The sequence below is a fragment of the Melopsittacus undulatus genome, chromosome 4 (assembly GCF_012275295.1).
Source record: "Melopsittacus undulatus isolate bMelUnd1 chromosome 4, bMelUnd1.mat.Z, whole genome shotgun sequence".
Classification (NCBI taxonomy): Eukaryota; Metazoa; Chordata; class Aves; order Psittaciformes; family Psittaculidae; genus Melopsittacus; species Melopsittacus undulatus.
The window spans coordinates 50,216,181-50,243,542 of NC_047530.1; the positions used below are offsets into that span (position 1 = coordinate 50,216,181).

General features: G+C 38.0%; 1 protein-coding gene across 1 annotated transcript in view; it reads left to right on the forward strand.

Moving 5' to 3' along the window:
- The window catches only part of LOC101870944 (mucin-5AC), a 47,295-nt gene extending 37,665 nt beyond the window's left edge, over positions 1 to 9,630 (forward strand). The window contains exons 35-49 of the mRNA XM_034061310.1: positions 326 to 509; positions 897 to 1,095; positions 2,063 to 2,241; positions 2,468 to 2,537; positions 2,840 to 2,940; positions 3,296 to 3,327; positions 4,725 to 4,902; positions 5,600 to 5,704; positions 5,895 to 5,929; positions 6,280 to 6,402; positions 6,514 to 6,609; positions 7,256 to 7,384; positions 8,156 to 8,213; positions 8,781 to 8,886; positions 9,405 to 9,630. Coding sequence (XP_033917201.1) covers positions 326 to 509; positions 897 to 1,095; positions 2,063 to 2,241; positions 2,468 to 2,537; positions 2,840 to 2,940; positions 3,296 to 3,327; positions 4,725 to 4,902; positions 5,600 to 5,704; positions 5,895 to 5,929; positions 6,280 to 6,402; positions 6,514 to 6,609; positions 7,256 to 7,384; positions 8,156 to 8,213; positions 8,781 to 8,886; positions 9,405 to 9,630 — 1,821 coding nt within the window. The remainder of the gene's footprint in view (positions 1 to 325; positions 510 to 896; positions 1,096 to 2,062; positions 2,242 to 2,467; positions 2,538 to 2,839; positions 2,941 to 3,295; positions 3,328 to 4,724; positions 4,903 to 5,599; positions 5,705 to 5,894; positions 5,930 to 6,279; positions 6,403 to 6,513; positions 6,610 to 7,255; positions 7,385 to 8,155; positions 8,214 to 8,780; positions 8,887 to 9,404) is intronic.
- Positions 9,631 to 27,362: the final 17,732 nt, after the last annotated feature.

A 27,362-nucleotide genomic window follows, 5' to 3' on the forward strand; every position in this document is an offset into this window, starting at 1 on the left:
AAATGTTTACAGTACACAAAACTATGATAGATACAAAGGAAGTACTTGGATTTAGAATGCTGTGCATTAGCACAAATCAACACAAACACAGTACACAGAGGCCACTTAGATTATTACCATACTCTAGCTATATAACAATACAAGCTGAAATATCAATGCATATATATGCTATTATTGTGATGGTGATGGGCATTGGATGTGATACACAACAATATGGAGTTATGTATGAAGATGAAGATTAGAAAATACATTAGTTAAAACAATCAGGCAGAAGCAGTGCTTACTCTGAAGCTGTGCTGTTGGTTTTTTTTAACCCTGCATTTAGATGTACTTCAACCACAAGATTGTCAAACCAGGCTTCAAAAAAGATGGCATTTCTTTCTCAACACTTGGCATCAACATGATTGTTGAAATACCAGAGATTGGTGCAACCATCACCTTTAGTGGGCTGATTTTCTCTGTGAAACTCCCATACAGCAAATTTGGCAACAACACCGAAGGACAGTGTGGTAAGACAGATGCACTAACTTGAGGTGGAACTATTTTCCCACCCTACCATGGTTATTCTCACCCACCCTGTCTATACAGTCTCATGATTGGCAGAAGTATTGAAGTATGGCAGTAAAATTGAAATAGTCTTCCACCTCTGTGGGATCAAGAGTTCAATATTTCAGCAACCTGTTTTCCTTTGGGGCTGGGGTTTTAGTTTTGTTTGAATTGTTTGGTTTTCCCTAACCTAAATTAAAGCTCATATAACTGTAAAGAAAGCAATCCCTACAAAGCAAGGCACCTTACACACTTCATGAACACATCATTTCTAAATGTGGTATCAGCACAATAATGCACTGTGCATGTTTGATGTTGTTTTTGAGACTTACATAGCTTATGTCTTACAGGAACATGTACAAACAATAAAGCAGATGAATGCCGCTTACCAAATGGTGAGATCATTTCTTCCTGTCCCCAAATGGCTCATCACTGGATTGTTGATAACAACAAGTCATGCCATGGAGTACCAATACCACCAGTTGTAACTACACCTCCACCAAAGCCTCACTGTGAAACACCTCCTCTTTGCAAGCTTATCTGGAGCAAGTAAGAAAAAATCTGAATGAGTTCACTCTTTCTAGATAAAATTCAGTATCTTACAGGAAGAGTAAGAACTATAGCACTAGTTTGTGAAAAAAGCTGAAAGTATCAGCTAAATGACAGGATATATATAGTAAAAGGCCTTTGCAAAGAAACTCCTCTCTTCTAATGACTTCCATGACAAAGATAACTGAGCAAGGAGAGGTAAAGTCAGAAAATCAGGGATGCAGCAAGCACTAAATCTGTACTTCCTGGATTGCAACTACACAGATACATGCTACCTTCCTTCCTTCCTCCCTCCCTGCTCTCCAGGTTATGTTCACTCACTCTAGTTTTACTACTAAGTAAAGACTGAACACTAAATTCAAAGTGAGCCTTCAGTACAATCTGTAAAGAATCTGGTGACCATGCAAGCTAACAGAGCAGACAGAAATTTCCCAGCCAAAAAGCTTTCGTCATTATTTGTATGCTTAATGTAAAACATGGAGCCCCAAAAGCACAAAGGGTTGCTTCCCACCCTATTTCTTATGCGAGCTCTGAAGAAAGTTTTTTTTTTCAGTTGGGTCACTTATATGGGCCCTTTTACAGATGCTTGCTGTAGTGTCTAAGTTTCGAACTACTGTTGTTAGATTTTTCTCTCAGCTACTTTTATCATCTCTTTTTCCTCAATATGATGCAGTTGCATTTTCATGAAATTTCTCATGTCAGATTGATGAAAACATCTGTACACACACAGAAACACTATGACCTTTAGCCTCTTTAGGAAAAAACAAAAAATGGAGCTTCAAATTTCCAAACCTTTCATGTCCTGAATCTATCTCCCAGATTACTGGCCATTCTTAGGGTCTTTTTTCTTGCAATACATTCCTTCTTGAAGCAGAGAGTCATGGGCTATTATATCTGGAAAGTGCTCCCTGACAGCAGTTTTTACATATATGTTTTATAAGGGGGTTGGTCTCTTTTCTGTCTGCAGGATTTTTGCAGAATGCCATGCTGTAATACCACCAGAACCATTTTTCAAAGGCTGTGTTTTTGATGGATGTCGCATAGCTGATGAATCCATGCAGTGCTCCAGTTTGGAGATATATGCTACAGAGTGTGCTGCTAGAGGTATCTGCATTGACTGGAGAGGAAAGACCAACAATACATGCTGTAAGTATTGCAGAACTCAAAACTGTGTGTGTGAGAAATGGCAGTACTTAGTGTTTTATTCAGTAAACACATCTTACATCTAACACTCGACTACTGCCTAACTACAGTTAGCTATATATGTTATCTACAGCAAGCTGCATACGAAGAAGGCAAAATTGTAATCATTTTTGCTTTAAAAATGCATGCACTGTCAATTTTTGATATTTTTTCTTCTTTTTCCATACAGCATACAATTGTCCATCTAGCTTGGTATACAAGCCATGTGGACCCATTAATCCTGCTACCTGTGATCCAAGGTATGGAAACACAAAAAAATTGTTTAAGGTTGTTCTGGGTGGCTCTTTCCCCTATTTTTATTTATCTATTTTCCTTAGAGAATTTAGTTACTTCGTAATGAAATGTCTTGTGACTTTGGATATTTTTTCCAAGATTTAAAAATATGTTAGCTCTATGAATATGCACTTCTTGTTGAACTGCAGAAAATGTACATTTTTTGACTCCTTTTTATGTGACATATCAGCCTTTTACATGTGCTACTCTCTCTCCTGCTTCAATGCAAAAATGTTGTACTCAAAAATACACATTCCTCACATTCTAGCCTTGTTGAGCTTCCTGGCTACGGAGTAACTGAAGGATGTTTCTGTCCTGAGGGAATGACACTCATGAGTAAAGACAGCAACATCTGTGTCTCTGAATGCTGTAAGTATCTGTAGCTAGTCTGGGGAATAGAGATTCGGATTGATAGCCAGGAGGTCTGTGTTCTACTGCCATCTTCTACATTGTCAGATCATGGGTCAATCAACTACATGAAGCTCCTTTATCCTCGTCATCTAAAAATTGAATGATAATCAATATTACCCTTTTTTTATCTTCCTCCTTTACATGAGGCCTACCAAGATGGTAGAATTCTACATTTCAGAAGAACAAACCTGCATATTATTTTTCTTGTTAAGTTTTATCTTCACTGTATTTCTACTTGAAACTGCACAAATTTACTCTTTTATGTCAGTTTTTAGCGGTGTAAATCTTCATTCCCCCCATTTTTTTTTTCCAGCTTGCAGGGAACCAAATGGAGTATCCAGATGGGTAAGTATCACAATCAATGTGGTTTATAAAGCACAGACAAAAGCAAAAGGATATTTAGCATTTCATGAAGTTTTCCTTAGGCTGGGGAAAATTTTAGGGTTTGTTCAAATGTTTGGTCCCATTTAGTCTTAAAAATACTGGGAGTGTGTCATTGTTTAAACCCAGCTGGCAGCTAAGTACCACACAGCCACTCGCTCACACCGCTGTTGGGATGGGGAGGAGAATCAAAAGAATGTAGACCCCATGGGTTTAGATAAGAACAGTTTAATAACTAAAGTACAATATACTACTACTACTACTAATAATAATAATGATAAGGGAAATCACAAGGGGAGAGAATATAAAACTGAAAGGAGAAAGGAAAAGAATAAACACAAGTGATGCACAATACAACTGCTCACTACCAGCTGACCAATACCCAGTCTGACCTGAGCAGGGATCTGCCCTTACTGGTATCCCAGTTTATATAGTGGGCATGACATGCTGCGGCTAGTTTGGGTCAGATGTCCTGTCTCTGCTCCCTCATGGCTTTTCATGGCCCTCCTCACTGGCAGAGCACAAGAGACAGAAAAGTCCTTGATCAGGGTAGGTGCTACTTAGCAACAGCCAAAACATAGGTGTGATATCAGCATTGTTCTCAAGACTAAAGCCAAAACACAGCACAGCACCAGCTAGTAGGAAGAAAATTAACTCTATCCCAGCCAAAACCAGGCCAGAGTGCCAGAGCAGAAACCACATTATTCCCTAAGAAAAACTAACAGTAAGTTAGGTGATATTCTTTCAATAATCCACCTCACATAATTAAAAATAAATAATTAAAGAAAAGACAAAGAGAAAAAAAAAAAACAAAACCACTAGATGGTAGTAGTGGAACTTTGGCATATGCGCTGCTTTTGTTTCCACAAGTTTGGCTCCCTAGAGCTACTAGGTGTGAATGGACAGATATATAGCAAAGTTTACCTGTTGCTTGATAATGTTGATAGTCTGTATTCTAAATTCCTCAGCTGCACACAAGTTATAGAAATTTCTCTCTGTAACCTAATGTGTAAATGAGTATGTCATATGATAATTTCTTATTTAAAAATGCATACAAAGCTCAATCACTCCCCCTTTAGACCTTTTATATCCCTCATATTAACACTACTAATAAATAGAAAGTGACAGATGTGTAAACATACTCAAAACCATCAGTGGCTTCCAGTAATTCCCTCTTTAGCTTCAGTTTGAAGGATTTTTATAAAATCTAAAAATACTAGGAAAATGAAAAGGTTGATGTAATCAGGTATCACTGTACCCATGAATAAGTTAACAAGAAGCAAATTTTGGTTTTAATTTCTATATAATTTTTTCTTTTTTTTTGTTTTATTTTGTTTTGTTGTCTTTCCTTTTTTATATAGCCAGGAGAAAAATGGATGAAAGATTGTCAGGAATGCGTCTGTGACAAATATACTCTTAAAGTGCACTGTAAGAAACACAAGTGCTCCCTGACACAGCAAGTATTTTGTGATGAACCAGGTTATATGCCTGTTCAGACACAGATACCAGAAGATCCATGCTGTACCAGGACTGAGTGCTGTAAGTGCTTAGTTCTTTTTCGTGGGGAATATACCTTTTAGGCATGGGTAATATAATTTTGGGCAACTACAGCAATAATTTCTCTTTTTTTTTAATACCCTCTATTGATTTCATAATGCTTTTCTCCCTCATCCCATTTGTAAGTACCTGAAGTACCTTCTTGCAGAGCATTTACTAGATGCCTGAAGAGGACAAATTCAAAGATGAAAAGATTGTCCATAGTTAGACACAGAAAAGTAACTGGAAATCTTCTATTATTCAACACTGAAAACGTCCAAAGCTGCTGCCACCTGAAAAAAAATATTCAAAAGCTATTAAAGCATTTTCTGCTTCAAAGACCAGTATAAAAAAAATAAAAAAAATAAACAGTCTTGAGCATTTAAAAATTGTTCAAGAAAATTCCTTATCTTTGAGAGTCATCAGATTTCCCAAGTGATATAAATTTCTCTTTGGGAATACCTCTTCGTAGGAATCACCACTTTATCATTGTCAGACAATGCTTTCTTTACAAATGTTATGCAAATGCCCATTCAATTTAAAATAGCTGGGCAAATATACCAACTTAGTCATTAAACTAGCTTGTGTAAACCCACCATATTTGCTCCATAGGACAACTTCTGAATTTCATGCAAAACAAAGTTACTTTTGTTGAAAAATTATGAGTTCATTATTTTCTATATTGTCTTATATTAAACAGACTGCAACACTAGCCTCTGCCCTGGGGTCAAACACCAGTGCTTAGAGGGACAGGAAGTAGTCACAATAATGCAGCCTGGAAAATGCTGTCCTACCTTTGAATGTAGTAAGTACTATGCGCCTTCTTCATGTGCTATTCACAACTACATTTTTCTAAGTTGATGAATACAAGAAAATTGAAAAATATGCAAATTATCTGTGTTTTCATATTGGGCCAAAAAAGCAGCAGGTTTTTCATGTACTTCTTTTCCTAAAACTTACACCTCTATGACACCATCTTTCTTCCTTCTTTACAGGACACGGCTGTGTAGTCAATGAAACCTACTATGCAGTAAGTACACAGAGTAACTCAGTACATGAATACATCTTCACAAAGGTTCACAATGCAATGTTTTTGAGACTCTTACCATGAACCATATTTTGCAGAAAGCCCATCATTAATAATTTAATCAAGGTCAGGATATCAACACCCTTCCTACAAGCAAAAGCCTTTTTTCTCTCCTTTCTACAGTAGCAGAATTTAATTCCAAAATTGGTATTGCTAACAATAGAAACTCTGCTTAAATAAAATAACCAAATTGTATTTAAAAATAAGTTCAGCTTTGTATTGTCTGTGACATACATACACAAAGTAACTTGTTTTTACTGAGTAAAACTGACTGTTTTTCTAACTTCCCCCAGCCTGGAGCTGTCGTTCCATCGGGCTCCTGTGAAGAATGCACCTGCTCTGAATCCTCTCACTCAAGCCCCCATCAGCCTACTGTCAAGTGCAAGCCAGTTATCTGTGACACATACTGCCCAGCGGTGAGTGCTCTTTTGCTGTCAGTAATTCCTACCCCACTTAGCTCAAATATCCACCAGTGCCCTTCAGTGCCCTTACTCTATGTCATTTCCTTTCTATTTCTTTCAAAACAGGGTTATAAGTATACAAAGAAACCTGGAGAGTGCTGTGGCACGTGCAAGGCAGCGGCTTGTATAGTGACTGTAGGAGACATTACACGCGTGCTCCAGGTAACTACCCCCGGTTTAGCTCAATTTTGGTGAACTCTGGTAGTCTTTCACTCTTTTCTCTCCTTGTCTTTTAGTCACATTTATTTGCTGAATCTTTTCCTCATGTTAGACAAATGCTTACTCAGGCAAAGAACAGACTGCCTCACACAGCTTGAACAAGTACCCTGAGCCAAGTAACTCCAGTTCTAACTCAGACTTCTGGAAGCAACTATGATATTTAACAATGGCTTTCAGAAATCAACAAAGAAAAATATATAGGTGAAAGCAATGGGCTTTTGTGCTTTCATCTCTGAAAATACAGCATCCATTTTGCTCAAAGGATAATTTGATGTGGGCAGACAGTTTTCTGCTCCAGTCAATCTCAAGATAGCTTAGAGATTTAGGACAGGAGGAGTCAGTGAAGTCGGCAGAAATTCTGCCATATATCTGAATGAACACACCCATAAATTCTGATGACAAAGCCACTGACACACAAGTTGTTCTTTCAAAATGAGTCCACATATTTATCCTATTCACACAAAAAGCATGTCCATATACACATAAAAATACATCCTTTTCACCTGGTTAATGAAAAAGACTCAGAGTAGTATATGACAAGTAGCCATCAACTGAAATTGATTATTCACTAATTTTTTACTACTTTCAGGTCGGAGAATTCTGGAACCCACCTGTTGATAACTGTACAACTTACACATGTGAAAAAAATGATGACCAGTTCATTCAAGTCATCTTACAGAAAAGCTGTCCTCCCTTTAACCCTAATGACTGTGATCCAGTAAGTTGTCTTCTACTATTTCTCATGTATGAAAAGTTTGCAGTGATAGAAGCATCATAATGTCCAAGGAAAATACCTAGTAGATGCAACACACAGGATGTAGCTCTAACTTCAGCCACTCTGATTCTGGTTCCCATCAAATTTCATTTCAGAAAAGCAAATTAAAATTACAATGGGTGATATATATCAATCCTTACCAAGGACTAGGTACAGCATAGTGTCCTGGATTCCTAAATGTGTCAGGTGACCTAGAAGCAACAATCTTATTGAAAAATCATGAGATTTTTATTTCTAAATAATTTACAATTGTAAATTCATTTATTGAGAGCAAAGGTGAAGGAAAATAAACCCTTTCAGTTCACAGTATCATTTGACTTAATACACCTCAGGGCAGATTAGAAGCAGACCCACACATCTGGGGAATCAGTTATTTCATTAATTTTATTATCCTGTCTGACATAATCATCTGTATGATTTGGTTGACTCAAAATTTCCCACATGTGCTACAACTTACATTTTTGAAATTCTACTACTCAGCAACCCAACTCTGATGACAGCAAAGCAGTTCTGGTTCCCCTCAATGTCAGCTTTCAAAGAACTCTTATTAATATGGAAGTAATTATGTGCCCTTAAATTTAGCCTTGTTGAAATTACATTCCATGTCAGTACAAAATTTCTTCTGGTGCCAGAGGAACTTAGGAACCAAAATGAGTCTCTGCTTTAGTATGTAGATATGAAACTTGAGCATCTTTTTCTGTTTTCCTACTCCAGGATGACATTAAACTATCTGATGACGGCTGCTGTAAAGAATGCCAAGTAAAACTAAAGAGTAAGTAATGACCCTTTTGTTAAAAGTAAGTAATGTTAATATGTGCCTTATTAGGTATATTAGTCCATCTTGCATGAAGAGGTGAACAGACCTAGTTTGGGACCACTGCCTCACACTGGGGGAACAAAGGGAAAAAAAAAAAGGAATCCAGCATTGACTTTAGGGCCTTGAAAAACATGGTTGTGCTGAACTATCCCATTCCCTGCTGTCAAGTGTCAGCCTTTTCATTGGAACAAGAGGATTATAACTATTCTCCAACTTTCATAGTTACACTCTCTTTAAGGAAGAAAGAAAAGCCAGTCCTGGGTGGTGTGTGTGCATTGAGCAGTTGCCATAGTGCTGCTCTTTATTTTTCTGCATCTTGCACCAAAGCTGCATAAGCAAAAGGGAATTTTTCATTCATTGATAATACAATCAGCAAGTCATTAAGAACAGCACTGTGATCTTATTTCCTATTTTAGCTCCATTCACTTCAGTTTTCTGCTAAAAGCTGTCTGTCATACACAAATAACTATTTATATGCACGTGTACTTTAACCTATTTTACGTTGGTTTGTGACAACCTCAGGTTGTATGAAGCACAATACTACTACGGTAATCAAATATCATGGATGTGTATCTCCTGCACCAGTTGAGATGGCATACTGTGAAGGAAGCTGTGATGCTTACTCACGGTAAGTGGTATAAAAAGATAATTGTGGTCTTTTGTTTTCTACTCTTCACACTAGTTACATAAAGAAAACCACAGGTAGTATGTTCAACATCTACCCAGTCATCAGCTGTTTCCATTGTGCTAATAAGAATTTTTAATAGACTTGATGTTTTACTAGCTTAATTACCTCAAGACTTACAATGTTCAAACAGCTTCGTCAGTGTCATAGTGAAAAGATCTAAGTTTTGATTTTCCCCATGTAAAAGTGAGGTTATTTGTTTCTCACTATTCTCTCATTTTGTACTATTTTACTGTGTAATCTGGATTAATTAATTTACTTTTTTTGGGCCTTAAGGAAGAGATAAATCCATATATTTTTACAGTGAGGTTCAACTTTTATTTCACCACAATACTGTAAGAATGGTAATATTGAGCAATAGTTCCACACAACTTCTGGTTATATTTAATAATGGGTGGGAGGGGCAGTGGTATTTCTCACATAATTTCTGATTCTTTCTCTTTTGCTGGTTTTGCAATCAGATATTCTCCAGAGGCAAATATGATGGAACACAAATGCTCATGTTGTCAAGAAATCAAGACCAGCCAAAGAAAAGTGACTCTGACATGCAGTGATGGAACCTACCTTGATCACTCATACACCTATGTGGAGAAATGCAGCTGTGTGAGCGCTGAGTGCATTTCCCAAGCCAGCACCCAACAGGAAATAAACCAGATAAAGACCTCTCAGGAACAAGAAAATGTCTAAAATTAGAACTAGAGAAAAGTCATCAAACAAGGGTTGAATGTAAGACTAAAAAAGAAAAACTGGAAAACCACAAAAGTGTCAAAAGCAGCTAAAATTTTGGATAGACATGACATTTTTTGCATACAAACTCAATATGACTGTCTACATTATTTCAGTTTTCATTGCTAATTTATCTGCTATTGTTTTCCCTGTGTTTTCTTTTGCACCTTGAGAGGTACAGCAAAAGGTCATTTTGACATCTCCTGCTAGTTTGCTTGTCTTCTGAGAAGTGCTGTACTGTAAGACTGAAAGCTGGATTTACACTTGCACGAATGTTATGAGAACAGCATTCTTTTCTGGCTTGAAGCTTGCCTGTGGTGGCATAACACGGGCACTTGACAATGTCTAATATGTCCATTAATGTAGGCTGACCTTTTTAATAACACTTTCATTCCAGTTCATTGACACAAATCAAAAGCTAAAGTCCAGAAAACAAACAAACCCAAGGAAAACTGTACCTCTCTGTTTCTGTAGTTTTCTTTTTGCATTACAGAAAACTTAGACTGCAGAAAGCATATTACCCAAAACTATAAACTTTAACATTATGAAAAATTTATAATGGGCATAGTTCTTAATATATTTTCATAAGAAAAAGAACTCTTATCATGAGAAGCTGCTGCACACTACACTTTGTTTACATAACACCATCATCATGGTAACTGTATGAAAATATGGATTTTTTTTGTTTCTGGTTAACTGTTTACAGAAGTATACATATATATATATTTTTGCCAACAGGGCATATGAAGGATTTTTGTAAAATAATAATAATAATAATAATTGTAAATTCTTTCCTAGGAAGCTTTTAAAACTTGAACCATTGCTATTTATTTTGTTTTTGGAAAATTGATTTATTGAGTCATTACTTTCAGAATTAATAATACCCCATTTCTTAGTCATGTTATCTGGGTGTGGCATATTTTTGTCTTCAATTTTATTTTGAAATATTTTTCCTTATGAAAAAGCAATGATGATTAATAAATTTTAAGCATTTTACAACATGCTTTCTTTGACTTTTCACTGAATCGCTCCCATGAGAGTTGCTAGCCCCATAAGACATCTGCTTCCCATCCTACTACAGCCATTTCTCAACAGCTCCAGATCAAAAGTCAATCTAGCCTGTGGTACCTCACCCCCTACAGAGCTCTGATACTGCTTGTAATGAAAGGCACTTAAAAGCAAATACTGAAAGTGTTCCAAGCACATCACTTCAGATGCTATCAATTAGTGAGATTTCAGTAAGCAAGCACATCATTGAGTCTGTACATATATCATAGCTCTGAAAATTCTTTACCTGACACACAGAAACTATCCAAAGTATCCCAGACCAGTTAGTCTTATACTTTAGAGCCCATTGCAACATAAATAAATCTCAAATTCACCAAATCTCAAATCTGAAATTGCACAATCATGGATCCACAAGTTTTGACAGGTTACTAACCAGCTTTGTTTACACTATACTTTGAACTAGCCACCACAGATCTGACTGTAGATTGTATAACACCAAGCAACATATTCTGCACAATTTACAAATGACATTTACAACTGACAAATTCTGACACATTTACAAATCAGTAGGGAGAAGATTAGAAAGTTAAAGGTGATGACCTTTCTCCTAGCCTACAGTTTGGACAGTTCAGTATAGGGAATAACAGGGTAATAACACAGGCTTTCTGCAGGTGCCCAGCAGCAGTTTAGGCTGCTTTCTCACCTGTTTTAATTTCATAGAACAAAAACAACCCCTATACCTCCCCACTCAGAGGAGAGCAAAGTTCTTCCTAAGGAGTTATTACTTCACTCTCTGCTTTTTCCTGTTGATAGGCTCTTCTGCTTCCAAATGAGGTCCCAGGTAGACAGCACACTGCTCTGTTCTACCAGGCTTCTCAGTGCAGCACTACTACTGAATTCATGACTGGTTCGTGAGTGACAGTTTCTCTGGCCTTCCCAGGCATGCTAGTGTAGGAATGAGGCCTGAGGTTGTGAGATACCATGGTGAAGGAATTAACAAAACTTGGTCATTTCAACATCCTGATGGGGTGATTAGGCTATCAGGTGGAGGCCTGAGGGCCCTTACTGCTCCCACCTCAGGGTGGAAGAGGGAGAGATGTGATTCACCATTCTGTTCTGCCCTTGCACAAGACCCAAGGTCCTTGAGCAGCCTGACAGAAGGCAATTGAAACTATCCCTCATTTACATATAAAAAGTACATCACAGTGAGAAAGTGTCTGCCCCCTCCCCATCACCCGTGACAGCAGCAGGTAATTTGACTACAGTCTCACCTCCACTTCTCTCAAAAGCAAAAATTTGGCATTTGAACCCCTCTGTGGTAGAGGATGAGAGTATGAGTCCACTTTGCAGACAAGTTGATGTGCTTGCTCCTTTCTCCTCCCCAAAGCAGGGATTCCCCTTTGGCAAGGTTCCTGCCTTTGACTACCTTGGATGATACTCAGGTGGGACTAAGCTTAATGAATTATTGACTGTTTTCTCTATATGAGCTCAAGTAAATGCTTGATAGCTTTGGATTTTAGTGACAACGCAGTAGGTGAATTTGCCAGTGACAATTCTGAATCTGTAATCTTATTGCTTCAATGAACAGCACTATTCATGAATCCATAATCATGAAAGTTCTTACTGAACATGACTGGATGTATAATATCAAATTGGTTACAATCAGAAATTAAGCCCAGCTGCACCTAGCCCCTCTGATCTCTGAGGACAGGCTGGAATACAAGGGGTTTATTTTTCTGACAAATCCCACTGAAATGGCAGATTCCCTCCATGTTGCTTCAAAATCATTAGCTGTTTTTCCATGTAAAGCCTATATCTCAGTATCCCAGCAGTAACCCTCTTCCCTGGAGAACTCTGCACATACTAAGTTTGTGGCAGCAGTTGCTTCATATGACTCTCTGAAAGAAGAAAAAATAATATGATGGGGAAGAAGGGAATAACAGACACATAATATGTGGCACATGGGAAGACTGAGAGGTGATAATGACGACAGTAGAGGCCAAAACCAACCCAGAGTTTGGTGGCATAAAAAGGAGGAGAAGCAAAGGAGTAGGCAGACTTTGGTCCTGGCATGGGAAGACAGAGAAACAAGGAAGGGAAACATAAACCAAGGCAAACCATGGACATACACAGAACCTGTAGCTGAGGATGTACTGGAGATGCTGCCCTGGAGAAGGAAGGATCTGTACTACAGATAAAGCCCCAGTGCTGGGAAAGAGCAAACAGAAATCCACAATTCAAAAGAAGAGGGGACAATATGCTTTGGGCACGAAAGAGTTAGTGGAAGGGCTTGCAGGGACTCCCTGAAACAAGGCACAGAGTAAATGGAAAAACAGACAGCTGCAGTGGATGTAGTAGACAAGCCTTACAGGCTTCCTAAATTTTCCTTTACATAGAACCTATCTCATTGTTGACGCAGACTGGATAACGGCCCCAAAGTAAACCTTTCTAAAACTGGTCTGAATTATATCAGTTATATCTCTTAAAAATAAATCGCCAATTTTTTAAGCTGTAGATAAATAATAAAGTCAACAAACAATTAGCTGGAAGAAAGTAATTGCCTTGGTAGTTCTTTATTGATGCTGGTTGGAATACCATGGAAGTCAAGCTCAACTGTGCAGATGATCAATGTCTATTACACTAATGCTAACACTAGAGGGCTCTAGACTCTCACTTAAGCCTGTGTGAAAGGGGTTTCTGCCAAAACGGTTTCTTTCAAGGAACTTCGAAGTGAACCACATAATAACTTTCAAATCATTAAGATAAAATTTGCTCTTAATTTACTCTTGATTCTACAGGCATCCATTCCACATAACATACCAAGACTTGTTTATATGTCACTTTATTTTTTCTTTCTTTTTATCTCATCTTTGGAACGCAGATAAATTGTAGTAGAGAAAACATTCACTTCAGACAGAATTTATTCCAGCTGTACAAAAATTATTCATAGGTTTTTGGTTTTACTTCAATGTTGGCTGTCAGCAGTCCTTCCTTGGACATTTCTACACTCACTCCCCACTTGGGACTCCTGTTACATAGCCTAACTACTGCATGAGCAGCTTATGTTTTTCCCTTTTTCATACAGCATTTCAAAACTCTACAGTGTAAATATGAAATAATTTATAATCACTCTTCAACTCTTCTTTGTAATCATCAGTAACGTATAAAGTATAACCTGAAATTATTTCAGATTTACAGCCTAGGAGACCACTTCAACTAATTAATTTGACTGTTAAAGTATGACAGACAGTTTTTAAGCCCCATCACATTCTAAAACAGCTATAGAAAGACTAGGGACAACCCAGCAGCAGGGCTGACAAAAGACCATTCCAGAATGGAAACTCCTCTTGATAATAACAAATCCCAACTCAAAAGGAGAAAGCTTTCTTTCTCTTCAGTAGGTTTTGTTCTACTGTTGCAAAAAAAAAAAAGCGCAGCTCTGTTATAACCAAACAAATTAAAACAGAGTTTCAGAACAGAACAGGAACTAGTTCTATTTGAACATTATTAATGTTATAATAAACCAATTAAAAATGTACAGAAAGCACATTTTTACAAATGATGCAGTCCTCATGATTGTGAAATTTTCTTTTGCTCCTTCCTATTTCAAAATGTACCTTCCTCTTTAGTCTTAGATTCTTTTCAGCATTCATTATAACTCTTACTTATAACTACAATGTGGTTGTAAGGAACCAGCAAGTGTTTGTACTTTTACAGTAATTGTTGTTACTAATTACATAGTTAAAATCTTTTAAATAGACAGAATTTATTCTGTCTGCTAACTCCTCCTCTCCTGCTGTTACACTGTTACAACCATGCATGCAAATAAAATCCCACTTTTGCCTTCATTTTAAGAAAGCAAAGGCTGTCCAGGCAGACAAAAATGGAGCCATTAAATGTGAACAATGATACATATCTCACGCACTAAGTCACACAAAATGCTGCAGACAGCTGCGTGAGTCTAGAAGCCAATCCTGAAATTACTCATTCCTTCTGCACTTGCCTCAGTCTAACTGCAAGGATATTCCTGTGGCTGTTACTGGCTTTCACTGACTACAAAAAAACCCCACCAGAAGTATTTGAGGGGAGCCTGATTCTAAGGCAAATTTGAAACTAGCCTAAGTTTTGGACAACACCAGATGTGAACTCTGTTCTCTCAGCAATGAGAAGTCAAAATCCCACTTCAGCTGATCCCTAGGGAGGTTTTTATCACATTGCTTAATGTCACACTTACTGAGGCACATGCCTGTGAACTGCAACACAGACACAATATAAGAACTGGCAGCTAAAATATGACAGTAGTTGATAGGGAATCTGCTGAAAAGGCAATAAATACTATAATGGAATGACCTCCTGCCACAGCAGAACTAACTTTCTTATTCATATTACTTGGTAGTTGCTCTGTATTTCAGAGAATGAGATTATTCTACCTGATACAATTCTATCACTTGCTCTGCTACTAATGCTTTTGTGCTTTATGACCTCCTTCTAATGGAAATTCTGGTCCGTTATTCAGGAAATTCAGGTCCATTATTTTACAGGAAATGAGCATTATAATTGCACTAAATTTGTGTTGACTGAAGGTAATTCAAAACAATACTGAATCACATCTCATGTCAAAGTGCAATTGCATAGAATTCATAATAGAGAAATTGTCACAGTACATTTGACCCAACAGACATGTAAAAAGCCTTTACCTTTAACAGAGATCAATATAATTCATCCCTCAGTAATCCTATACAGGATTTTAATAACCAGTATTTCAACAAAATCTTTTAAGATCAGTTGAGATTTATCAGAAGTAATTTTTCTATCTAAACCATTCTCATATTTCCAATATATTCTGGGCTGTTATAAAAGAAAAATAAAAGTTTGTTAATTACTGTAAATGTATATTATGTTGTTATAGACTCTATATTTAATTATGTGTGTGTGTAAAGACCAGTAAAGGTGTATATAGGACAAACTCATCAACAATTTTACCACCCATTTATTTTTTATCTTTAGTCGGAAATGGTTAGCACCAGAGGTTTCACACACACAGCTCCCTTCACTCAAAGCAATTACTAACAAGAAATAACAAAGTAGCCTGCAATTTTGTTTCAACCTAGCAAGCAGAAGGTTCGGTAGAAAAGGCATCTCTGAAGCAAACTTTCCAGGAGAATATGTCTAGCAGAAAATTCACAAAATCTGGATTTTAACATAGACAAAGAATAGCCCCTTCCCTGTTAGCTTATCATTGATTTATTTAATTTAATAAATCTTAAATTGTCTTTGCAAGAGAAACACTCTGCTCCAGGGAAAAGGAGGAATCCCACGAAAAAGCACATGAACTCCACTTAGCCATCAGACTACATGGATTCACATGTGCCCGTCCACCAGTGCAAGAACTCACCCACAAAAGGAAGCCCTTCCAATAGCAGTGGGTGGGTGACCAAGGCCTCACTTGTATCTACATAAAGGCAGCAGTCACTGCTGAATCACAGCATGGAAAAGAGCCTTCTGCGAGATCACAAAAAAAGCCAGGCAGCAGGGGGAACACAGTAAAAAAGTGTACCTCATGGGAATACTTGTTCTTACAGATTGTATATCCAGATAATATATATACAGATAATATATATTAAATACAGAGATTTATTTGTGCAAAAATCTGGGAAAACCTTTGTTTATACTTAAACTCCTACAAGTTCTCATGTGACACAACTGTGCTATAAAATTGATTTAAATCAGTCACTTACTGGCACAAGACTTACTCTGATTAAAAGACCACGTGGTCTATTCTACACTAACACTTCTCAGCTCTCCAGGCTCAGAGTATATCAGAGGGACAGGCCAAAATATTACTTCAGGTATGCTCTACTTCTGTGAACGTCACAAAGATAATGAGTTTTTCTGCCTCAGCATCAAAATACCCATTTTTGCACCCCCTAAGCAGAAATTCATGCAAAACATCAATCCTAAGCCACAAGGACATGAAAGCTAGCCTGTGCTCCAAGAGACACAGAAAAAGCTGTCAGCATTGCACTGACTTAACTACAGTGGACATGATATTAGTGGGATCTCAATTTACCTCACATGAAAATACAAATATACGTTATGTCTCATCTCTGAGACTTTCAGGAAAAAGGAAAATGTTTTGAAGGCTTTTTTTTTACAGTTCATCCACCCCTGATGGGGGCTCACTTACTCAGTTGAGGAGCACATTTGAGCAACATACAAGGGTTAGAAATAAATAGACAAAAGTTACCAGAGAGACAGAGATTTTCTCCTGTCTTGGTTAACTCATTCTTGTCTGGTCTCACTGGTGTTATTCCATTCTTTTTCTAGCACACATGGCAGGAACATCAGGCCTTCGTACGCTGGGAATGAAGAACAAAGCAGAGGATTAGTATTATGATATAGTTTTGCATTTATGCAACAAGAAAGAAGGAGCCATCTTTCCAGAGGTGCATTTATGTTTTTCAAGTTCTCAATTCACTTCAAGCGATTTGAGATAATTTGATCTGGTGACATGGCCAAGCTAAGCGTTTGGAAACTGCCCATAATAAAGCTGCCAAGTAGCAAACTGTTTCAGTCCTGGCAACTGTGTTTTTTAAAAGCTTATATCAAAGGTAGAATTAATGCAATGCATTAAAAATAATTTCTTACACATAATTTAGTCACAAATGCCATTAAATAATAAAGAAACAAGACACATTATCTCCCACATGGCTCTTTGAAAACTCCTTTTACAAGAGCTCAGAGTAAACAGTAGGGAATGAAACAAATTTATCTGAATGAGCCACAACCTGTTCATCCATGATGAAAGGGCATTTTGGGAGTTAGGAATGAGAACTACTGCCCACTACCTTACCCCACTCAAAACACCACCACGGTTGTCACAAATAATCAAAGATAATGCTACGAAAAGGTGGCAGCACAGAAACTGTGAGGGGCCAGGAATGTAGAGGTTGTGTCCTTCCCAGGGCCTGAACCAAAATTCACTGAGCTCCAGGAGCATCCTCCCAAGAAATATTGAGAAATACAACAGAGGACCCCCTTCCCCAGATGACCTTCACGTACACCATCTTAAACCTACAGGGCCACTGCAGGACATGGAGCATGGAGGGGTGACTGGCAGCACCACGGGTGACTGAACCACATGCACACAGGGCACTTGCAGCTCCAGGTATGGTAATTCACCACCATCACCACTTCTTCAGGAGAAAGGCAATGATGTACATACCTGCAGCACAGTACTCCTGCTTCTTTGGGAAACCTATGCTGACAGGACATAGCAAGTTTGCTGTATTTCTGCTCCTGGGAGCAGAAAACTGTGTCTGAAAAGCCTGGGAGACTTTCTTCCTGTTTCTTTTAATTGTTCTTTTGTTTATTTCCCCCTGACAGAAATCTGGGATGGAGCAGCCCAGTCTCCTCATTCAACAGGCACTGCAAACAAAATCACAGGCTTTCCACCCTGAAACAACTTAGTAAGGTACAAAATAAGCCACCTCAGGAAGGTAACCTGTTAAGTCATACCTAAGATTACATATAAAGGATGGAAAAGTACTGGTGGCTAACTGTCCCCCTACCCTCCACAGGCCCTAGTAGGGATGCCCTGTCCCTGCTGCACAGAGCCAGCCTCACTTGGTCTCTCCTATATCTACTGTGGTAAAGCACACACCACACAGTATTTATACAAGTGATACAAATACACAGTAATTATATACAGATGAACAAAGCAAGGTACTCCACCATTCTCTGTAAAGTCCAGTTTCTAATGTCACTGGGATTTGACGTGGGTTTAACTTCTTTAAAGGTTAAAAGAGAAGAGAAATAAAAATGTTTCCAGCTCTTTTTTTTTTTTTAAATTTGTCCTTTATCCAATCGCTTTGTTCTTATTAGCAAGTTCTACTGGTTGATTGTGGTTGCCTGGCCCAGTATAGTTGCATAGGTAACTGCATTTTACAGCTACCTGTATGCCTTAGCAGATGCTCTCCTGTCTCTGCCTGGTGCACATTTTTGCTCTGTTCACAGGCAAGGCTGAGAACTGTTGGCTTTAGACAGTGGGCTAAATCAGGACAATACAGGAAAGGCTCAAAGCTTCACTTATCCCTCTCCGTAAGGTGTGCCAAACTGGCACTGCTGAGAATCTAATGTGTCATACCAATGAACTCGCATATCCTGACTAAAAAAGTAATGACTATCAAGATCAAACAGGCGGCTTACAAGGAAACAGCAGAATGTACGCAAGGACAGCCTGTTTGCCACCTTGCTAAAAGAGTAATTCTATACTTGCTTATATTTCTTGAGGCTATGTCTGTCTTGTTATTTGTTCTTTGTTCAATTCTTAATATCCATTGTATCATGCAGCTTAATGCGTATTTGTACTAATGATTATATTGCATCTCTTCTGTTACATGATATAAGCTACTGTTTCATTCTGTTTACTGATGTGTGTGTTTTGTTAAAGTTTTAAAATACATATTTTTAGCACATTACTTAAAAAATAAATAATGTGCATTTATATTTTAAATGAAACCCTTTCAGTTTTCTGAAGAAACTATATAATTAGTCTCCAGGAAATATAGCTAGCTGCTTTCAGAATCACACTAGAAGTTTCACAGCTGTGCATCTGATTTATTCACCTCTCAGCAGTTGCATAAAAGATCATTGGTTTATCTTGTCAAACTTAAACTTTTAAACAGTACAGTAGCAAACAGAATGTTTTGCTTGAAGCAATAGACTATTTTGGTCCTTTCTCCCCAAAAAGCTGTGTGTCATCTAAGATGTGACTCCTATTTCAGCTGTGTTAGGTAATCTGTGTTGATGTATACATGAACTCTCATGCTAAGAGTACTTTCTGTGGTCAGTGCACAAAGATCCCAAAGGGGAAGGGCTCTACAGGGAAAATGCAGATTTATTATCTACAGTTGTTTGCTATTTCAACCATTTTTTTTAATCTTATTCCCAGTTATTCAATCTGGAGCTACTAGAACCATTACTTCTCTGAAGTCTGTCCATCCTTTCTCTCAAATGAAGGTCATAGATAATATAAAGTTTATAGGTAGAAATGTTTTATTGGCTCAGCTGGCATAATTAGAGAAAGTAGGCAAGTTTTTTGGCAGACAAGTCTTCCAGTCAGCTTCCAATATTTTGCCATCAGAGAGTTATTTCTTAAATAAGTCTACCTAAGGAAAGAGTGAAATCCAGACAAATCCTACTCTCCTAGCTCACTCAGTTGAAACCAGGAGGACTGGATTTTCACAGTCGGTACAGTATTTGGCCCACAGTCAGCTTCAGGAAAGCATCTGCATCATTGACACTTGAAGAAAATTCCCGCATTGTGGTATGTTTAAAGGCCTGATTTCTCCACATACTTCTATTCTGCTATAGACACTCTAAACAATTAGTACTACTAATGGAGTTGTTGGAACAAGTCCAGAGGAGGGCCATGAGGATGATCAGGGGACTGGAGCACCTCCCATATGCAGACAGGCTGAGAAAGTTGGGGCTGTTCAGCCTGGAGAAGAGAAGGCTGCGTGGAGACCTCATAGCAGCCTTCCAGTATCTGAAGGGGGCCTATAAGGATGTTAGTGAGGGACTCTTCATTAGGGACTGTAGTGATAGGACAAGGGGTAACGGGTTCAAACTTAAACAGGGGAGGTTTAGATTGCATATAAGGAAGAAATTCTTTACTGTAAGGGTGGTGAGGCATTGGAATGGGTTGTCCAGGGAAGCTGTGAATGCTCCATCCCTGGCAGTGTTCAAGGCAAGGCTGGACAGGGTCTTGAGCAACCTGGTCTAGTGGAAGGTGTCCCTGCCCATTGCAGATAGGTGGGAAGTAGGTGACCTTAGGGTCCTTTCCAGCCCTAATCATTCTATGATTCTATGACTCACTCCCACTAGCTGTACTGGTGTAACACTGGGTTTTTACTTCAAGTAGAGCATACTGTAAACATTTACATGACTCTACACTGCATATATGACACACACATATGCAGCAACTACATAGACAGATTCTAAACAAGCAGCTGGTATTTTACCTGTAAACACATCTCAGCAGGTCTCCTGGGTCTTGAGGGATTGTTCCCAGAAGAAAAGATTGGTCACTTTGATATTAACATTAATGGGTTTGGGGCAGTGGTGGTTGCTTGTTTTACTGAATCTGGTTTCATGTTAGGTCATTTCAGGATCCTCCATTTCTGTGCATGTGTGTGACATCATTAGCTGCTGGTAGCAAAGTCCTCCTTCTAACTGGAAAAACTGCTTTGTCCTTGAGTTCTGCAAAGGTTGAGAGTAGTTGTCATTTTATCCCTGATAATAAATCTCATATTCATTTTGACAAAGGCTTAGGTATTTAACAGGCGTCACACAAACTGAATCCATACAGAGCAAACAGTCAGACAGAGACTGCCATTGTGGATGACTTGTGTTACTTTCAGCCCTGCACCTAAAAATGTCCTTGAGGCATGGTCTTGGCTCTACCTAAACACAATGCACATGCTGACAGATCAGAGCCTTGTAAAATAATTGCTAATAGATGAAGTAAATCCTTATCAAAAGTATACTCTCTGATGAAAAGATCAATGCAACTGTAATCAAGGCATTCTGGAAGCCATGTGAAGGCTACAGGAACACAAAACAAGGACTGGGAGTTTTAGCTGAAATATTTCTGTAAAAATCATGCAACATCATGAGTAATATTCATTTACAGGAGGATCTTTTATAGGAGGAAATGAGTAGAAAGGAATGTGCAATCCTACTCTGTCTTCTCTCTCTCAGTTTTTAATTTCCCCTTGCTCCATTGTCTGTTGGGTTTTTTTTTTCTAGTTTTGAGATTACATTTTATTAATAAAATTTGCATTTTGGGGCTGTGGGATAGCGATTCTTAGCTGTCAACTCAGCAACATTCTTGAAAATTTATGAAACTCTAAATTCATTAATAGCTGTGTTAGAGTAACTGAGATTACTTATCTGACTGAAGTCAGATTCCATTTAATACCCAATTCATTCTACACACTTTTTCAGGAAGGTAGTTTAAGAACATATGCTTTTCAGAATAAACAAAATGCTTGCTTTGGCATTAGTGTCACCCTAACAGCTAAGAACCCCACTCACATGGACCAGGATTTTCCTGTGCTAGGCACTATAATATGACTATGATCTGAATAAAATCTTTGAAATATACGCATACATGCTTTGCCAAACTAGATTAGAGTTTCATTTTGTTTACATCTCTCTGCATTGTCCTATTATTGTTTATCTAGATTTCATTAAGCCATGATGGTGCTTGTAGTAGAATGGCATAGAATTACTCTCTTCTGTGCTGTACAAACATGAAATGTGAGAATTCTTAGAGATAAAAGGTAGTATAAAGACACGGAAGAGAGGAGAGAGAGAACAGTAATAGGCATCTAGGGTTACCTATGCTATTTATTAAAGGAAACAGACAACTGCCTGAAACTGTGATTTTGCTAGTTACTTCTGTTGCAATGTGGCCCCTGTTCTGATAGTTTTAGGACAGTAGTCACAGTGCTCATGGAGTGAACAGTAGTCATCAGAAAGAGGGGAGGGTTCAAAGCTGACTAGAGACAGAAACTTTTCTTAAACTCCAGCAAGCAATGTCATTTAAAGGAGTCTCTGAGACACAAGGATGTCCGCACACCACCTCCAAGACAAATAAAATTCAGAAGCATGACGTCCTTTCCATGGCTTGCCCAGAACAGTACAGAAAGGAATCCTTTATACCAAGTTGTTGAACTTTTTCAGTCACAAAGGCCACCCAGTATGTTTAGTTGTGTTTAATTTAGTTTACCTCAAGGATCTGGAGGTACAAATAGCTATATTGCCTCATCCATTTTTTCACTTGTTACCTCACAGATATTCTCAGCTTCCTCACTCATCCATACATACCCACTTCCCTCTGACGCATCTGTGCATTCTGTCTCCTCCCTCTTTATAGCTACTCTCTCTTTATGAACCTCAAGTCTCACTTTCTTCCTCTCCCCTCTCTCCTGGTAAGTGCTCCACTTTCCATCTCCCTTTGGCTTCTGTAAGAGAAAGATGTCAACTTGTAGTCCAGTAGCAGCTGCAGCAAATAGCAAAAATAAAAGGGGCAGTGAAGAGGAAGATCATCTGCTGGCAACAGCTCTACTGCAAAGGAAGTCATGAAGAGAGTTAGTCAGTCTTCAAGGTCCTTTAACTCCTATTTTAAGTTTGCTTTTTCTCCATACTGATCTATATGTCCTTTTAATCTAATAACAACAACAACAAAGACAAAAGAGATAGTGACTCCAAAAGCATCACATCAGGATCCCCCTGAGCCATATATTTGTGCAGTATAGGATGCCCTTCTTAACATACTATGCTGGCCACTGCCACAGATAAGGGTTGGATGGACATTTCTTCATATCTACTGTGGTCATTCTTACACTAAATGAACAGAGTGAAAGTAGTTCTCATCCAGGTAGAACCACCACCATCTTACCTACTGTTCTTGTTTTACGTTAGTGTTGCAGGAAAATACCTCCAACATCTTAGCAAAACAAACATGTATTTGTCAGAAAGGTTTGATTCCGTTTCCCAGTAGCTAGTTTACTTTTCTGCTGAATTACAAAAAAGTTAAGAGTTTGATTTGGCATCCACTGAATGTTTTACCACACAACAGAATTACAGGGATCTCTCTGAACTAATGTAAAACCCTGGAATAACATCAGCAGTTGTATGAACAACTTGAATTCCAGTAAATTCTAATGAACAGTCTTCTGCATTTCAAGCACTGTTGCCAAGATATGCTTTTTAAACAGAAGCAAGATCGTCCCAAATTCCCTTATGCTACAATGCATTGATCTATTAAATGACATATCACACAACTTATTATCTTGACACATTTTGCACAGCTGGATCATTCTGATTAAAATATTTCCAACTTCTCCTTTCAAAAATACTTGGCATGAGTAGATCAAAAATCTGTAAATGTCAACTAAATGTTTAAAATCTTGACAAAGTCATAGCAATTGGAAAGAGGGCCTTAGCATGGAAAATGTATTATATCTGGCAGTGCTATATGGCAAAGTTATAAGAAAGATTCGGAAACAAATCAAAACTAGAATTTGTCGTGTTCTATCTAGTGTATAACTGATGGTTCAAGATAATAATTCATGTTAGTAGGCATGCAGTCATTCAGCTTCCGCAATTCTGCATTATATATTGCCTTGTGATAGAAAGCATATTGTCCACTAAGTAAGCCAGCAAATGGAAAGATACAGTCATTATCCAATTACATTATTAAAGGAATAATAAATTTTTTATAAGCTTCCATAGAAGTCTCTTCATTGATTTCAATAGGAGGTGAATTATTAAATTCTGTGAAGAATAGAGGATATCTAAGGTTATTTACTAAAATATAAGTTCAAATTCTTATGGTTTAACAAATCAGCATAATCGAAGAAAAACATGAATTTGCATAGATCTCTGTCATTACTTTTATTATCTGGATCTCTGGACCACCAAAAAGACATCTGAATACCGTTCTTTTTCCAGGGTGTTCTTTGCTAAATCAGTTTAGATAATCTTCCTGCCTGTAAGCCCACAGCAACAACTTTCCCACATTAACATTCAAGGACCACTGGATGAAAAAAAAAGTCTTAGGAAAACAATTTTTTAAATAAGTTTTTGTGTAGAATTGACTAAATCACATGCATAAATACACTTACATTCCTTTCTCCTTACTATCAAATACAAGCTAGAACAGTGACTTAGCAACAGGTACACCCAAAAGAATAATCATCACAGTTTCCTGACATTCTGTTCTATTCTCCTTGGTTTGAAAATATATCAAAGGTTTTGCTCCATTCAGAACTTCTATATTGTTTCGATCCACAAATATTCTAGCAAATAGTACTAGAGGCAGATGTCTTTTTGGATACAGCTGATGTCTCTAATGTACAGAATGAGCCTGTTCAGTTAAGTTGGCGCTGTTCAGCCTGGAGAAGGCTGCGTGGAGACCTCATAGCAGCCTTCCAGTATCTAAAGTGGGACTACAGGGATGCTGGGGAGGGACTATTCATTAGGGACTGTAGTGACAGGCCAAGGGTCAATGGGTTGAAACTTAAACAGCAGAGGTTTAGACTGGATATAAGGAAGAAATTCTTTACTGTTAGGGTGGTGAGGCACTGGAATGGGTTGCCCAGGGAGGTTGTGAATGCTCCATCCCTGGCAGTGTTCAAGACCAGGTTGGATGAAGCCTTGGGTGATATGGTTTAGTGTGAGGTGTCCCTGCCCATGGCAGGGGGGTTGGAACTAGATGATCTTAAGGTCCTTTCCAATCCTAACTATTCTATGATTCTATGATTCTTTCATGAGTGGTTAAATTGGAAATTCTTACCAAAAGTCCTGCTTGTCTTTGATCTTGATATATATAGGATGTTGCTGCTGTTAGGAACACACTAACCAAAATAGAAAAAAAAACTGGATTGTCCAGAGTGTATACACAATATGTGCTGTGGTTGAGACCACCTTAGCCTTCACAGTTAAGGTGAGTTTAATGTTAATCCAACAATATATTTCACTACATACAATAGTCCTAAAAGGTTCCATCACAGTTGACACACTTATGTTCAAACTGAATACAATGGAAAAACTCCTTATCAATTTGAAAGACAGCAGAAAAAAAGTCAACTTATCTCTCAAATATATTAAAAGTGCCTAGGAAGTCCTTGAGTTGAAAGTCTGGGGCAAGAAACTTTAAATGTTACTTTGAAGTTATTGTTTGCAATGTCATAGAACTACTGTACCAAACTCAGAACTTCTGCAATACTGACATGTGATCCACAAAGGATAGACATAAGGCACTGAATATGCCTCCATGTATGGAAAGACACACCTTCATCTGAGCATTACTCAACACAGTTGAAGCGGGAGGTGAAATACTGCTTGTGTGAGTGCACCAAGAGAGAACTAGTTACTTTGCTCATATTAGGACAACCTGAAGAATACTTTAATATTTTCCTAGTGACAACATAATGAAGTCATTGCAGGTAGAAGGGGCAATTCTCTCACACCTCTGCACATCAAAATCTGGGGAAAAGGGTTAGCATTTTTTAATTAGCAATTCTCAATAATTAGAGATTTTTACTCCAGATGCATTCAGTATCAAGTTTCTACCATAATAGTATGTAAATGAAGAATCTTCTTGATACATTTATAATAAAATTATTTTAGCCAGGCAAAAGACAGAAGGGAAATCAGACACAGAGAAGAATTTTGCACATTGGTATTCTGCAAGGAAATTATAAAGTTGAAAAAAAATCCATGGACTGCTGACTCTCAGAAGACTGCCATAGCCACTTCTGTAACAGACCATAGCTCCACCAGATCCCTGTTAGCGATTACACCACTCCTTGGATTCTGAATTAGAGCCTTTTTTTTTTAATGTCTTCTGTAGTAACATTTTTTGCAATATACCTCAAGATTCTTACTGTGAATCATGTTCTATCCATGTTCATATTCAGACATAAGCAGAAATACTCAGTTTTTGTTTCCTAAGTACTTTGAATGAGTTGCAAGTGCTTTGAAACTCAGCTGCTTTACCTATGCCAGCAGTGGCAGGCACCCTTTTGCTGTCCCATAGTTCTTGCTTGGTCTTAAAATACAAGGTAATATGCAGTCTGTGGAAAGCAGAAACTTGCTTACAGTATTCCTGCCCAGCTTCTTTGTGTGATTAAAACGGGACAAGAGAAATAACACCAATTCACATCCATTCTTTACTTTTTTTATTCTGTTAGCTGGCTGCAGAATATACTCAGTGATATGCTTGTGCTGTACTCACCACGAGGCTGAACAGTGTTTAGAATGTCTAGTCCTTACTAGTATTTTGACAGGTAACATACAGAGAGCATTGTAACAGGGTAACATAGCCACAGCTACATGGCTCACAGCCATAGATATATTTTGCCAGTCTTTAGGTCTTATGTATAGGACAATGCCTAGGAATTCAGAAAATCGTACTTTTATGAAGCATTTTACAAAAGATGACTATATATAGAAAAAGGAATTAAACTAGAATACTGATTCACTGTCCTTGAGCAAATAGAAGTGCATTTAACAACCTCATACTGATTTTTAAACATCAAAGAGGAGCGCTGAACTTGAAATAGGAGTGAGTAAGGGAAACAAAGACTGGAACAGAATTAGTAGGAAGGGAAAAGCCTTAAATGCTGCAGGTGTTCCTGCAGCACTCAGATGTGCTACAAGAAACAAAGAGCTTGTATGAAGTCCTAGAATCTCCCTTTAAAAAAATCTAAGTGGCAAGTATGTTATCTATAAAAGGTGTCTTTTCAGTTCATGTACTCAAGAATCTGGAGAAACAATAGATCATAAGCCACAAAAAATGATCGATTTATATAATTGTCAAAACTTTAGAAAATAATTAAACTCATGATGGGTGAACATGATCTTGCACAGAAAAGCTGTGAGAATGTGGAGCCAGGTCATTCACTGACCTGGTTCACTGTGAGGGTCAGCCTAGTGCCAAGGCTAGAGCAAGGGAGGGAGTACACGTGTCACTGGTAAAGGGGAAAAAAGTATGAGCAGTTCTCCTTCAGGTGGTTTGAACTGAAAACTGTATTGTTGCATTGTTGTTTGTCTGCTCAGGATGGATGCCAGGTAAATTCTATAATCTGAAGAATAGGGCATACGAGGAG